The 14,955-nt window shown below is 31.8% G+C and overlaps 1 protein-coding gene across 1 annotated transcript in view; it reads right to left on the reverse strand.

The window, feature by feature from the left end:
* Nucleotides 1–7,319, reverse strand: part of LOC107448874 (neuroligin-4, X-linked) — a 310,204-nt gene extending 302,885 nt beyond the window's left edge. The window contains exon 1 of the mRNA XM_071188081.1: nt 6,495–7,319. Within this exon, the coding sequence (XP_071044182.1) occupies nt 6,495–6,996 (502 nt within the window). The 5' untranslated portion in view covers nt 6,997–7,319. The remainder of the gene's footprint in view (nt 1–6,494) is intronic.
* Between the last annotated feature and the right edge of the window lie 7,636 nt (nt 7,320–14,955).

The following is a 14,955-nucleotide window of genomic DNA, read 5'->3' on the forward strand; positions in this document are numbered from 1 at the left end:
TTACCCGTAAAAGATCTTGGTGTTCCTGGAGTTCATTCTGGATGAGATGGTTAACTAATCCGGTTCTGGAAACCTGTTTTGCGATTTTGGTTCAACATGTCTTGTTTTCCTCTGATTCAATATATTTTGCTTTGGTCATCTTATAAACTTTCTTTTCGATAAAAACCATTCAATTTTAATGACGTTTTCAAATAGCGCTGTTGCTGTTGATGATTATTTGGTAAATATCTTAGAATCATGAGATTTTTTGAGAAAATTCACCTGCAAGTTCCACTTATTTGATACTCCAAAAAGACTTTTTACACATAAAAAATACTTCAACGAAAACTAACACGAAATCTAGAACGACAACTTAAAAATTTATAATGCCTACGAATATGAAAAACACTCTGTTTGGAAAGTGCTTTTCATTATTTGATTCATTCCCACGCCAACTCAAAAAGTGCTTAATTGATGAGTATTAATCAGGTCTATGAATTTTAAATTATATTTTAAGGAAAACGTTTTCAGGCATGAATTATATGTATAAATAGGGCAAGTTAGGATAAGATAGTCACACGTAGGAGATGGACATAACCGAAAAATATATATTTGGCGCATTAGGTTGTAACACAATGTAAGAGCAAGAGAAAATAGATTATATATACGTGAAAAAGTTGTAAAAATAGTTCAAGCAATGGCCCTTCCAGCACTGACGTGCAGAAAGAAGAGCAAATATAATTAACGGAGGGTGACATCCAATCGACGACTAAATGCACTAAAACTATGAATAATATTCGAATTTTAAACAAATTTTATAATGAAGTTTTAGATCTTTAAAAAAAATATTTTGTTGGAAATGAGGAAATGAAAGAAAAACTTCCGCATGCATTTACATAAAAATTAACTCAAAGTAGGAATTTATTTTTTATTAATGGATATCGTTCAGATGTTTTTATTTGCTTTTAATTTGTCAAGAGTTTCCGTTGGACACCCAACCCAATTTTGGGTTTATGACAATCAATTTTCAACTCAGCAGCCTTTTAATTTTGAATCCAATCGAGAAGACAAGAGAACTCCTGGATCAAGTATAGGGAGAAATTTGCCAGCATGGAGGACTTTTTGATAGAACTAACCTGCATTTGCGTCACATGGACAGGAATACCTCGAAAGACTCCCGCGGTTTGCCTAACGGCAAGAGGACTCTAACTCATGACCCGTCTAATACTGAGAATATATATACGGCAGCACTGTGGTCGGTGTGAGCCGGGTGTGGAATTCGTATCATCCAGCCATCACTGGGTTTCGAACCAGGTTAATATCATTGGAAGGTGAACGCTCTATCCTCTGAGTCCCAATAGCTCTTTTTATGTCATTTTATTTTATATTTTATAACCGTCGTTGAACAGCCAATTTAATATTTAGGGTTTACAACTACTAATATTCAACTCCATAGCCTTGTAATTTTGAACACAATCCGGAGGACAAGGGAACTTCGGAATCAAGTATTGAGAGAAATTTGCCTTCGTGGAGGACTATTGGATGGAACTATCCCGCACTTGAGTTACACGGAGAGAAAAACCAAGAAAACCTCCCACGGTAAACATGACTGCAAGGGGACTATAACCCATGATCCTCTACCACTGAGTATATTTTGCGTCAGCACTGTGGTCAGTGCAAAACTGCATTTGTTTATGGTTGTTATTTAATATTTTGAAAATAAATTTAAACTATGCCCCACTTATCCTATTACGCATAAACACATGGGGAGTCCAAAAAATAATGCCGCTGAATCGATAAATTAACATGTATTGAACCGATCTGAGCAACATAATAAAAATATTTAAATTGAGCTCCTGTCGTATAAGCATATCACTTTCAAACGAGATTTCCAGCCATGGATGGTGGCGCAGTAGGTTTCTAGTGCAAACTTCTTAACTTCGTTAATTGTGCTAATATATTGCCTTTCTTAGGAGTTTCCAACTGTTAGAATAAGAAGTCAGGTTGAGTCCCGTAGAAACTTTAGTGCAACTGTTGAACCGTTGGTATTTAGAATGGTTCAGAAAGCGGGAATTTTATTTTATAACCGTCATTGAACTGCCGACACAATTTTGAGTGTACGATTACCAACCTTCAACTTCTTAGCCCTCTTGAACTCAATCCAGATGGCTAAGACCTCCTGGTTCAAGTATTGGGAGAAATTTGCTTTCGTGGAGGACATTCTTAGCGGATCTAACCCACATTTGTGTTACATGAAGAGGAAAATTACTACAGCCTACCGCGGTTAGCATGACAAGGGGGCTCTAAGAGATGATCCGTGTGTCACTAAGGTTATTTTTCGTCAGCACTGGGGTTGGTGTGAGCCGGGTGTGGAATTCGTATCGACCAGCCATCACTGAAATTCGAACTCCGGGTCAAGCCATTGGGAGGCAAACGCTCATTCCCTAAGAAATCACGGCCCAGAAAGCGGGTATAAAAAATTTTGGAGCAATAGGGCCCGTTACTGCGAAATTTCCAACTATTTGCGATGTTATTTTTAGGACTCATTTTATTTATTTTTTTCTTTGCTTGTGGGTAATTAAGGATTAATTTAAATCTAGAATTTAGTCATCTACTTGCTTGATTTTTTTGTGCTTTTTTGGTTTTTTTCAGAAATTACCTTAAGCCGCCCATAGACTTGGCATTCCAATACAAAATATGACAAAATATCTTTATCTTAGAAAAACTATCTACTGCAAGTCTTGTTGTTGAGTTTTAACTTGTTTTTTATTTGCTTCTTAACTTTAACTTGTTGAGTTTTACAATAAAATTTATTTTAAGCTATAGTGCGTTGTAAGGTAGCTTTCACGGTAGAAAAAAATGAATTCTAAGAAAATGTCTGTCCTTTCTCTCCGGGAGGGCGAAGTCTAAGCGACAACGCACATCTACGTTCATCGGTTCTTTTANTTTATAACCGTCATTGAACTACCGACACAATTTTGAGTGTACGACTACCAACCTTCAACTTCTTAGCTCTCTTGAACTCAATCCAGAAGACAAAGAGCTCCTGGTTCAAGTATTGGGAGAAATTTGCTTTCGTGGAGGACATTCTTGGTGGATCTAACCCACATTTGTGTTACATGAAGAGGAAAATTACAACAGCCTACCGCGGTTAGCGTGACAAGGGGGCTCTAAGAGATGATCCGTGTGTCACTGAGGTTATTTTTCGTCAGCACTGTGGTTGGTGCGAGCCGGGTGTGGAATTCGTATCGACCAGCAATCACTGAAATTTGAACTCCGGATCAAGCCATTGGGAGGCAAACGCTCATTCCCTAAGAAATCACGGTCCGGAAAGCGGGTATAGAAAATTTCGGAGCAATAGGGCCCATTACCATGAAATTTCCAACTATTTGCGATGTTATTTTTAGGACTCATTTTATTTATTTTTTTTTGCTTGTGACTTACGGGTAATTAAGGATTAATTTGAATTTAGAATTTAGTCATCTACTTGTTAGATTTTTTTTTGTGCTTTTTTGGTTTTTTTCAGAAAATACCTTAAGCCACCCATAGACTTGGCATTCCAATACAAAATATGACAAAATATCTTTATCTTAGAAAAACTATCTACTGCAAGTCTTGTTGTTGAGTTTTAACTTGTTTTTTATTTGCTTCTTAACTTTAACTTGTTGAGTTTTACAATAAAATTTATTTTAAGCTATAGTGCGTTGTAAGGTAGCTTTCACGGTAGAAAAAAATGAATTCTAAGAAAATGTCTGTCCTTTCTCTCCGGGAGGGCGAAGTCTAAGCGACAACGCACATCTACGTTCAGCGGTCCTTTTACTAAAAGGTTATTTAATATAATGAAACAAATGTATAGTGATAAGGTTTGCTTTTTATATTACGGTAATTTTTTTTTACTTCAAATAAACTGAATAGTCACAAAATATTACCAGGAGTTTATTATCAATAGTTTAAAGCAAAATAGCAGAAGCAATACCAGAAGTTCAATAAGAAATTATACAAAATTTTAATAGTGAAAGAAATAATCGAATAAAGTCCATATGTTTGTCAAACGTTATAAGCTAAGAAACTGAAGAACATACTATCAAAAGATTCGAAAAACAAATATTTTGACAAAAAAAAAATCTATTTAAATGGTAGATAAAACTATAATTAAACATTTGAACAACGCTTCAAAAAGAATGATTTTTCGGATAAAAAAAGTTATACATTCAAGTTTTCATTTTTTATAATTTTTTCAGAAAGTGCTGTTGCCGTCCGTGCAATTGAAAAATCAACGTAAGCGAAAAAAATTCTGAATTGAGATTTTTATGTACTTGGCATCTATGTATGATAAGCTAAATGTTGAAAAAAAGGTTTTTCAAAAATACTTTTTGTTCTATCAGTTTTCTGAATTTACATTTTGGCGTTCATAGAAATAGAATAGAATGAATGGAATAGAATAGAAATTAGAAATAGAATGAAAATAGTTGTCAAGCCACTTTTCTCGAAATCTATCAAGAAGCAATTACGTTGTAATTTTCAATTGCACAACGGTATTCAACACCAGCTCCAACAAAAGTTATTAAGAATTTACGAATTAAGATTTAAGAATTTACACATTTTTATATTTTTACACTATGTCTATTATATAGTTGTACAATAGTTTCCAGTTCACTTAAGGTAAACGAGATTAAAAACATCAAAAGCTGTTTATTGTCTGAGGAAAAAGAGGAGGTGAAAATCTTAATTTTGAGACAACTTTCGAGTTTTATATGGTAATTAAACTGTTTATGTTCTTTTTTTATTCCACGTGACTCAGCAGTGATTAAAAGATTCGAAAAACGCGTGTTTTCTTCACTCGCTTTTATTTTCATCCATATGCTCACTTTTTTTCTACTTCATTCTTGACGCCGACTTTCAGTTGTTGTTGTAGTTCATTTACTACAGTTTTTTCTTAGTACGTCGCACTAGACCTGCGCAATGGGCTATTGGGGACGGTCTGGGAAACATCCGTGAGGATGATCTGAAGACATGCCATTACAATTTTGATCCTCTGCAGAGGGGATGGCACCCCCGCTTCGATAGCCCGACCACCTGCACGCGAAGTCGAGCACTTTGCGGTAGAACAGTTTAACGAGGACTAATACCGCACACCCTCGGTCCCTACGCGAACTGATCCAAGTGGTCACCCACCCGCACACTGACAGCAACCAGTGATGCTTGACTTCGGTGCTTTGCTGGGAATCGTGTCTTAACGATCGACCTGCGGGACCACCGACTTTTAGAATAATATTTATGGTGATGATTACAGAACACATTATAAGCATTTAAATTCTGAACAGAGCTTCATAATTGTTTATTACTCGAAACAGTTAAATCAATTTTAAGAAAAACTACCAATAAACATTTTTTATATGAATATTTACCAGATTTAAGTCTTTTAATAGCGTAAAAATATGTAAATTAGAAACCATTTTGCATACTTATGATATAAGATAAAATATCATTTCACTATAAAAGAATTTCATTAAATTATTAAATTGCGGTAAAAATCACTAGCAACCAGAGTGCAGCATCCATAAAATTCAATTTACTGTAAAATATATGCTTTATAACGTAATTTTTAGAGTAATATTTACCAATTACGATGATTTAGTGATTTTACAGAAATGTTACGATAAAAATTCGGTATACCAGACTTTTTTGTTCCATAACGCTTTACGGTAAATTTATATTTACCATAAGCTTTTATGCACTCAAAGTAGTTAGGGAAGTGATACACTTACATAAAAGCAAAATATTACGAAAAGAAATATACAAAATATGTAAATTGGAATTCACTGAAATTTTAAAAACAAAACTATTTATGAAGCTTTAATTTAAGTAATATAACAACATAGTACGTTATTTTAAATTGCACAATTAAATGAAAAAAAAATATTAAAAAAGCTATCTCAGAATTTAATTTTATCCAAAATTAATCCAGTCTGTTTAATATGACATTGAAAATTTTCCATTCATTTTCATTCATATTGATTTTTATTAAATAGTTATGTTGCTTTAACAACAATAAATAAATATTTCAAAGTTTTTTTGATATTTATGCAAAAATATTACAAATATATATTATTTAAGAAAAACTAATTAAAAAAAACAACTTTCAAGTAATTTAAAAAAAAAAATTTCTGAATACATAAAGAAAAATAATTTGAATTGAAAAAAAAATAATAATATATTCTAGAAATTAAATTTAATAACTTTTTATATCTAATCTCAATGCATGATATCGAAAATTTAAGTAGGCTACATCAAATTTTCTTTAAAATTTGCATTAAAAAAAAAAAAAATTCAAAAAAATTTTTACTTTTAAGAACAATATCTCTCTCATTTATTCAAAACTGTGTTCTTCTTTTCTAATCGTAATAAACAAAACTTAAAACCCATTTTATTTTTCTTTATATTCCATATTTTGAAAGAACGCCAAAGTTCAAACATCATTTATTTGTAATAAAAGAATTATGAAATAAACTTACCTCTTTTCGGTGCATAGATATTTAAATATAGGCAGTCCTCGCTTTGATTACTAAGGTAAGGAAGTAACTTCTTCAAATATTCCAATCTTCCGGGAGACATTCTTTTTAAAGCTTCTGTTTCATTTCTAACATCGGGCGGCTTTTGAGGGCAAACTGGCTTAAAATGATCAGCATTTTGGACACCCCTCCAATGCGCTGGAGTAACAGGGGGCATGAATCTCAATTCCGAAACAGGAGGACTTGCATATGGTACACCTAAAAATACTTCAACCGGTAGCAAAGTCTTGTTAGGAAGAGTTGCTATAAACCCTTTGAGTTCTCCGTATTTCGTTACAACAGTTCTAGTTCTTGGTTTTCCAGCAGAATTCAGATGATCTCCACCAATCAAAACATAAGATTCTGTAGTTGACGACTCTATACTAACTGATACCTTGCAAAACAACAAAGTTGCTAAAACTAAGTTCCATATTGCAACGGTCCGAATGCTTTCCGAGAATTTCATGCTTAAAAGATCTCTTTATGCTTCTTAAAGTCCGAAAAACTTCTTTAAAAGTTTTGTCCGAAATATTAAACTTTGAAAACTTTTTATCAAACGGCAAATAGATTCAAAAAAGAATCCATAACCATAAAAAATAAATAAAAAATATTTCTCCTCGGAGTTGTTATTTGCGATTATCGTCAATATGCATTCACATGGTGATGAACTTTTGAAGGAACCGGTGGAGGAGAAGAACGTGAAGTTTTAGAACGTTTTCTAGAGGGGTTGTGCTCCGCACGGAAGCCGAATTTCGTAAGCTCTCCCCATACCGCGAATTTGGAGATGGTGGCAAGCCGTAGCGCCCCCAAGTATAGGCGCGCTTGCGCGCTATTTGTGGTGAGTGGCTCGTCTATTCAAAGGCTCATACTACTTTTTGGACTTCTTCTAAATATAGAAAGGCACTTTGGCTCCAAATTGTCGTTTTTACCGAAAGATGATGTGGGTGAATTAGTTATTAAAGTTCAGGAGCGTTCCGCCTAATTTCACGGAGAGAAGAAATGAAAACATAAATAAGAAATTAAAAATACGCTGATGGAAATTTAGTGATTTAGTTTAAATTAATATCCCGGAATGAGATTTTTACGCGAGCCCAAAGAAACAATCTTTTACCTAATTACAAACAGATTTTTTTCGAAGTACCTTTAATCAAACCCGCTAGGAAGTGATTAAGGATTTTGTTTAAAAAATTCTTGAAGTACGCGACAATTAAATTACGCGACTAAATAAATTATACGGTTTGAACTAGTTTACTGATTTGTGTTCAACTACGCATAAAAACGCAAATGAACTCCTGAACTTGAAATATAGTTCTGAAATCTCGTTATTTTAGCTTATAGCTTAAATAAGAAATAAATTTGTTTCTTTGAAATCTAAACTTTGTGAAAAGAAAAAAGATATTTGAAAAAATAATTTATTCTAGTAAATTATTCAGTTAATTAAAAAGTATGATTACACTAGGAAAATTTTTTTTCTCTTCTGTTTTCTGATCGGTTTCACTTTTTTTTATCACATCTCAGATTTTTTTCTCATCTCTGATTTCGACGAATTCGGATTTCTGACCTCCTAAGTATAGGGGGTAGCCGCAATCTGGGAAATAGGGTTCCCATAGTTTCGTCAGGAGAGGGTTTAAAAGTTTAAACCCCTTAATACTAATTTTTTATTTCGCTATGTATAAAAACTTTTTAAGCGAATTAAAAAAATGAAGACACTTATAAAATTCGTTTGTCCAAAGGTATTGCAAAACAAATTTAGCATACATTTATTATTTTATTTAATAATAATTGGAAAAACTTTAAAATTTTTTTGCATCACTTTGAAGTATAAAATTTTACATGGCAAACTATAAATTTGAGAGAAATCGGATGAATAGTTCCTGAGAAATTGAATTTTAAGCATACGACTTCTTTGAATTTCGTAACTGAAAATATTATCTGCACTAGTTAATTAGCATATTTGAAATCAACCCCTCGAAACATGAATAATGAGACCAAGAACGTGAAGATCCGATCATTAGATCAAAAGTTATTCAGGGTGGTCCATTTTTTATTTTGCGTACTGTACTACCCTAATTATGTGTTTATTTCCTTTATGAAGAAATTTCCTCTGCAAGTGTTAGTGAGGTGAAATTAATAATTAACCGCTGCGTTCGGAGTTTAGACATGGTTCCATATTGTTCATACCATTTGAAACTTGGCTTATTCATCATGCGATATATGTGTCTTGTTTATCATACGATATATGTGTCTTGTTCATCATACGATAAATTTGTATTCTGGTTTACAATGCAATTACTATTCACTAACAGTTCTATCTCGCCTATGATTATAAAAATAAGTGTTTAGAATGAGGAAGGGTGTACATCAGGGATCCCCAACCTTTTTGTACCTAAGAGCAAATACCAGAATATCGGTCGAATGGCGGGCACCATTTATTTTTTCAGGATAAATGTTAAGTTGATGACATAGGTAATAATACACATTATACATATAATGCACAAACAGTTTAATTGAAAAAATTAATTTAACAAATAAATATAATTAGTATTAATATTCTTGTGCAAAATAAATGATTACTAAATTGCTTTAAAGACTTGCGAAGTATAAAATTTATTTATGAAATACAGTTAATGCGATCTTTGGCGTGGCATTTCGCTGGCCAGCGCTTCATAATTGGGACAATATGATGAAATTCCAGCTCGCAAGCAATCGTCAAGGTGTTCATATGTAAGTCAGGGTCTATATTTTATTTGACATTGTCAAAAACAATGATTCGCACAAGTATGTGGAACAAAGGAACGACTTTACTTTATTTGCAGCTCTTTTTAAGAATGGAATTTATTCCTTCAACTATATTCCAGAATTTCTCATCTAATATAATAGTTTCGAGGATAGCGTCATTCTGAAGATCCACAATCTTTTCAAATTGATCTTTAAGCAATTGGAGGTTGATGACAAATGTTGATAAGTCAATTTTTCATGTTTGGAAAATGCACAAGAGACTTCATTTTCAAATGTGATATCCACAAAACTAGCTTAGCTCTGAGCGAGTTTATAGCCTCTATCATTTTTGCTATGTTTGTCCTTTTCCTGCATCTCCAATTTTAAATTATTTAGTTTTTCCGTTATGAAAGACAAATGAGCCGCTCAGAAGCCAATGCGGTTAAGTTCATTTTTTGATATTTTCTGATTTTTGGAAATTTTGATGAAATAAATAATAATCTTCTTAGTTATTAAAGGATTTACTCGTTGGTTACTTTTTTCTAGGTTAGACAGCCCTTTTTTTAATAGCTTCTGAATATATTGCATAATAATTTCAGAAGCCATTGTGTATAAGTCCTCCTTTTATCAATATTTCTTTACATAAACTTTGAAATAAAAATTTAATTCTTCTTCTTCTTTCGATATTTGTTGGTAACACTGAAAAACAAGAAATTCATAGTATCAAGGTTGCCAGACGTAGTATTTTTAATACTACGGTAGTATTTTTTGACCAAAAGAAGGGGTATGGTATTTTTCGTAGTATTTTTTTAAAATGTGGTATTTTTATTTTTTTTTATTTTCATTTCCTAAAACAAAGAAAAGTGCCACTCTAAAGTGATGCAGACCAATCGACGGGCGCCATGGTACCCGCGGGCATAGGGTTGGGGACCACTGGTGTACATAGTTTCTTTCAAATGCAACATTGAATATATATTTCAATAAGAGCTCAACTAAGCGACTTCGAACACTAAATATAAGATACGATGTAATCTATTGTGGGACACTTTTTCTAACAGCGTGGGCATCAATTTTAGTTCTACAAATCATCTTTAAAAGGTTTGCAGTCTTGCAAAATCAATAACCTTCGAGAAACTTCAAAAATGAGCGTTTTTCTTTTCTGGGTCAGAATGACCCCTTTGGTTTCATTTAGATATATTTATGTTATTGATTTTAATGATCAATATAAATGCATGAAGTTTTGATATAGTATACTTAGAAATAATTTTTGAAAATTTAAAAATTATGAGCCTTGAAGCTCACGTTTATCTCCAAATATTAAATAAGAAAATGTCAAAAATGATCAAATTGATCCTAAAAGAGTTTCTAGTGTTAAAAGTGCCGTATATCTTGTTTTAAAGAAACTATCATCTAATCATTCTATATCGTGTATTATTTAAATGAGAACTTATCAATGCAAATTTTTATTTACTGTTTGAACTTTAACGCGCTTTAAAACATTACGCTTTTGTCACAGCTATAAATAGTTTTAACTCCTTAAATACAGTTTCAAGTAATTTTCTACACATCATTAAAGAGGTCACGAAACATTTTTAAGTATTGTAAAATGCATGTAAACCATGAACTCACATAAGCGTTTTCATATGTATAATACATAAGAGTTTGTGTATAATATTATAATGTACAGAAAAATTTAAAAATTCAAACATTTTCGGTTTTAAAAGTTAAAAAAAGTTGCGCTATGAAAAAAGTATCAAGCATTCAATTCAACTATCAAGCATTCAGTTATTAGTCAAATAAATCAGCTTAAATCTTCTAGTAAATTAACATGTGTCATTAAAACTTTGAACATCTGAACAATCAACAAAATGTGTAATCAAAATCGCTGGGTATTCAGAATCGATATTCTTGTAAATGCATGTTCTTCTTATATAAAATTGTCATACTGAAAATATTTCGTTGAAAATCTCGGCTTAATTGACTCGTATTAGAAATTTTCAAAAAAATGGATGCTTTGAAAGTTATCACTTATATTTAGAAAGGATTATTTAAAATAGCTTCTTTCAAAAAGATTTGTAGTTTCGGAAAAATAAAAACAATTTGTACTTAAAACTTCATTCCATCAAAAGACAGCTAATACTATTCGAAATTGGGTTTATATATCATTTCGAAAGGAATATACTTACCTTTCGAAAATTTTATTGGAAATAGTTTTTTGAGGCAGAAATATTTTCACATATTTTATACACAAATCAAAACACATTAAAATATATATTTATTTATCTTTTCTTCTTAGTTATTTAAATTCTCTGCAGAATGGTTTTCTACGAATAAAAAATACGAATATACGAGCCTTGTAAATCATAAACGAAAAACCATTTTGATTCTGCGTAACTAAGACTTAATACTTTATACAAGACTCTGAGCAATAATGCTTCACATCCTCTCTTCATGAATAAATTTACTTACCCTATCTCAGATAGTTTTAGGACAAATCTATGGCAACCATGAAATATCTACTTCCTGTTATAAACATAAATTTTGACTAACACGGATGACATATAGTAGATGAAGTCCTAAATCAATATTAGGTTGTTTATACTCGCCTACTTCACCAAACTATAGAAATTTGCTAAGGTAGGAAACTACTTAGATCTGAATAAGTTAAATAGCTATAAAACACGTACGCTGGAAGGATCTCGTTATGCCAAGGTATAGCAAGATAATGTATTTTAAACTTTTGAAAATTAAAATTCGATCTGCTTATGACACAGATTTAAGTGGTTTAGTTATGTGGTGCACATCTGATTTTGCATTGTTTTTTCAGGTTTAAATTAAGCAAAACATTATATCTATATATATAAGGAACTACATAATATAAATATGAAAAGTAATAAATAATTATAAATAAAAAAATAAGAACACGTGGATTTTTATCTGTAGGCCCGATTGTAGAAATGGTAAAGTCAAATATAGTACCATCTTCTAAAATTCAATGAAGTCAGACAGAAATTATGGTTGAAAAAATTAAGCTTAATCCAGCATGTATTTAACACAATTTTTAAATATTAAACAGAATAAAGTTATACCTAAAAACTTTATTTAAATTTAATTTGATTTTAATATAATAATTCATTTGCTTACCCAAAAGGAAAAAAGAAAACAGGTGCTTTTACTAAACTGTTAGAATTTTCATTTTAAAACCACGTTTAAAGAACCAACAGCAGTCTATCCATTTAATAACCGTAAAGTTTATGGTTAAGAACATTTATTTACCACTACGGTTTTGTTTACAACTGTCGTGGTTAAGAAACAACAGATACAAAAATAAACCGTTTTGTATCCATTTGCAACTAGCATAGTTTCACAACCTTAAAAATGAAATTTAACTGGACATGGGTATCGTGTAATGTTAGGCTCTTCGTTAAGTAATGGAGATTGGATTTAAATTATGGTTCAGTTGTGTTTTGTCGAATGAACTTTGAAATGTGGTGCCATCTATCGCGAGATATGTGAAATAGTGTTGAGCATCTCTGTGGTAAATGAGAGTTTCGTGTTTCTGTTGCCCAGGGTAACCAATTGAGGAACGAGGGGCACTGATTTCTAATTTTCAAGTGTTGATGAAATGGAAAAAATATTGTGGTGCCAATCCTGAAATTCCAATCTCCGTTTTGCCGGTCATGAAATTGAGAGATTAATCCTCTCGACTAAAGGATGTTCACAGCTGCAAGGAACTAAGTGGTTTTAAAAGGAGGGCCTAGTTGGAGCCGATTAAATTTTCTTTGTTTCAACGTATTAGGTAAACAGTCAAAATGCAATTTTTCTCACAGTTACTAGCTTCAATTCCATCTTTTTAAACGATAATTCCCCTGTTTTGGTTAAATGTGCTAAAACAACAATGAAATAAATTGTAATTTAACCATTTCTTCCAAAAACCTTTTAACAGTCCAAGCCCCCCCAAAAATCAAAAAGATAGAATAAACTTGAAGATTACATTAACATAAATTACCGTTTCGAGGAATATCATTTTAAAGGAAGATATCAACAAAATTTTTATTAATCTTGTTTTGATTTGTGCCAGTTTTAAGTTTCTTTAAATGCAATTGATGACCATATCATGTCAGGCACTTTGCAGACAAATAAAACAGTTATTAAAAAAAATGAACATTAAGTATGTGTTTTTCTATCGGAATCAAATTTATAAAAAAAGAATCTGTTCTTTATTTGTCATAAATGGAAATAGGAATTTTTTTCTTTATCATTTTATCATTAATTTTTACTTACTCTCTTTTTTTTCTGCTTTTCTGCTAACAATTTTTCTCCATTTGTCGTTTTTTTTCCTTAATTTTTTTGTGAAACGTTCGATGAGGAAAAAATTAGCAGATGCTGTGATAATGTGCAGTGCCTTCTGCTGAGCTGGAAGGTTTCTGCTACCTTCTGCTACCTGCACCGTAGGTATTTTTTCATCTGTTACCGCGAATTGACCTCAGTGTGTAAGGGATTTTAAAAAAAAATGACGTGCTCATTTATAAAACGAATTAAAAATCTATTTCTGGAATCGGAATCTAATCAGCTGTATTCCCTATTTCTTCATTCGAAATATTTACTTTTGGGCGAGATTATTTGTGATTAATTTACCATTGCATATATCTGATTAAAGTAAAGGAATTTTCCTGTTCTTTGCAAGCAATTGCTATCATTTTGCTATGCGCCAATTTAAGTGGAAAAGCCTCTAGTATTTTCTAACGAGCCTGGTACTTTTTAAGCTTATTTGAGCATTACATACAACATTTATAGTTAAACTGATTTATTTCCGGCAGTTTTAAATAAGCTCTGGATTAGGATGGATAATTTCAAATAGTTTTAATAACTGCTTATTAAAATAATCCTACGGAAAATTCAATCCGATTGAGCAGTTCTTTGCACATTTATCGCACAGTTACTGAGAAATTGAATTTTAAATGAATCGTATTTTTTAAATTCAATTGCTCATAAACCATTCGACCAATTTCGCACAATTATTGCATTTCGCCATGTAAAATTATTTCTTTATGACGATGCAAAAATTGTATACATCATAATTCAAATTCATTTCTACTATTATTAAATAATTTAATAAAAGTAGTAAATACTAAAAGAAATTTTTTTGCATAGGATCATCTTTGTAAAAATGAATTTTATAATCATGTGAGCACAATTTATGAAGCTACTGAGATTTGGTAGAATATGCAAAAAATGAAAAATAACATTTAGGGATTCAAACTTTTAACTGCTCTCCTAATTAATCTGTATCCTGATTCCCCTCCTGATTGGACCATATTTCCCAGACTGCGGCCACCCCCTATATTTCATGCGCTAGAAATCCGAATCCGTCGGAAAAAATATTTATTTTTATTCGGAGAAGGTACGTTTTTGTGTCTAATTTCGTAACTTGAAATATCGTCTGCATTAATTACTGAGCATATTTGAGATCACCCCCTAGAACCATTAAGATTGGACCCTAGAACGTGAAAATCGAATCATTAGATAGAAAGTTATTCAGGGTGGTTCCTTTATTTTTATGTGCATTGTATATATTGCGTAAAAATGTAAATTACTCGAAAGTTTTATATAAATTACTTATTAATAAAATTCTGCTATAATCTCATTTACAAACATAGGTAAATTTTCAATACAGTAGGTAGCTGCTTATCTCAATCCATTGTAC

Source organism: Parasteatoda tepidariorum, chromosome X2 (assembly GCF_043381705.1).
Source record: "Parasteatoda tepidariorum isolate YZ-2023 chromosome X2, CAS_Ptep_4.0, whole genome shotgun sequence".
Lineage (NCBI taxonomy): Eukaryota > Metazoa > Arthropoda > Arachnida > Araneae > Theridiidae > Parasteatoda > Parasteatoda tepidariorum.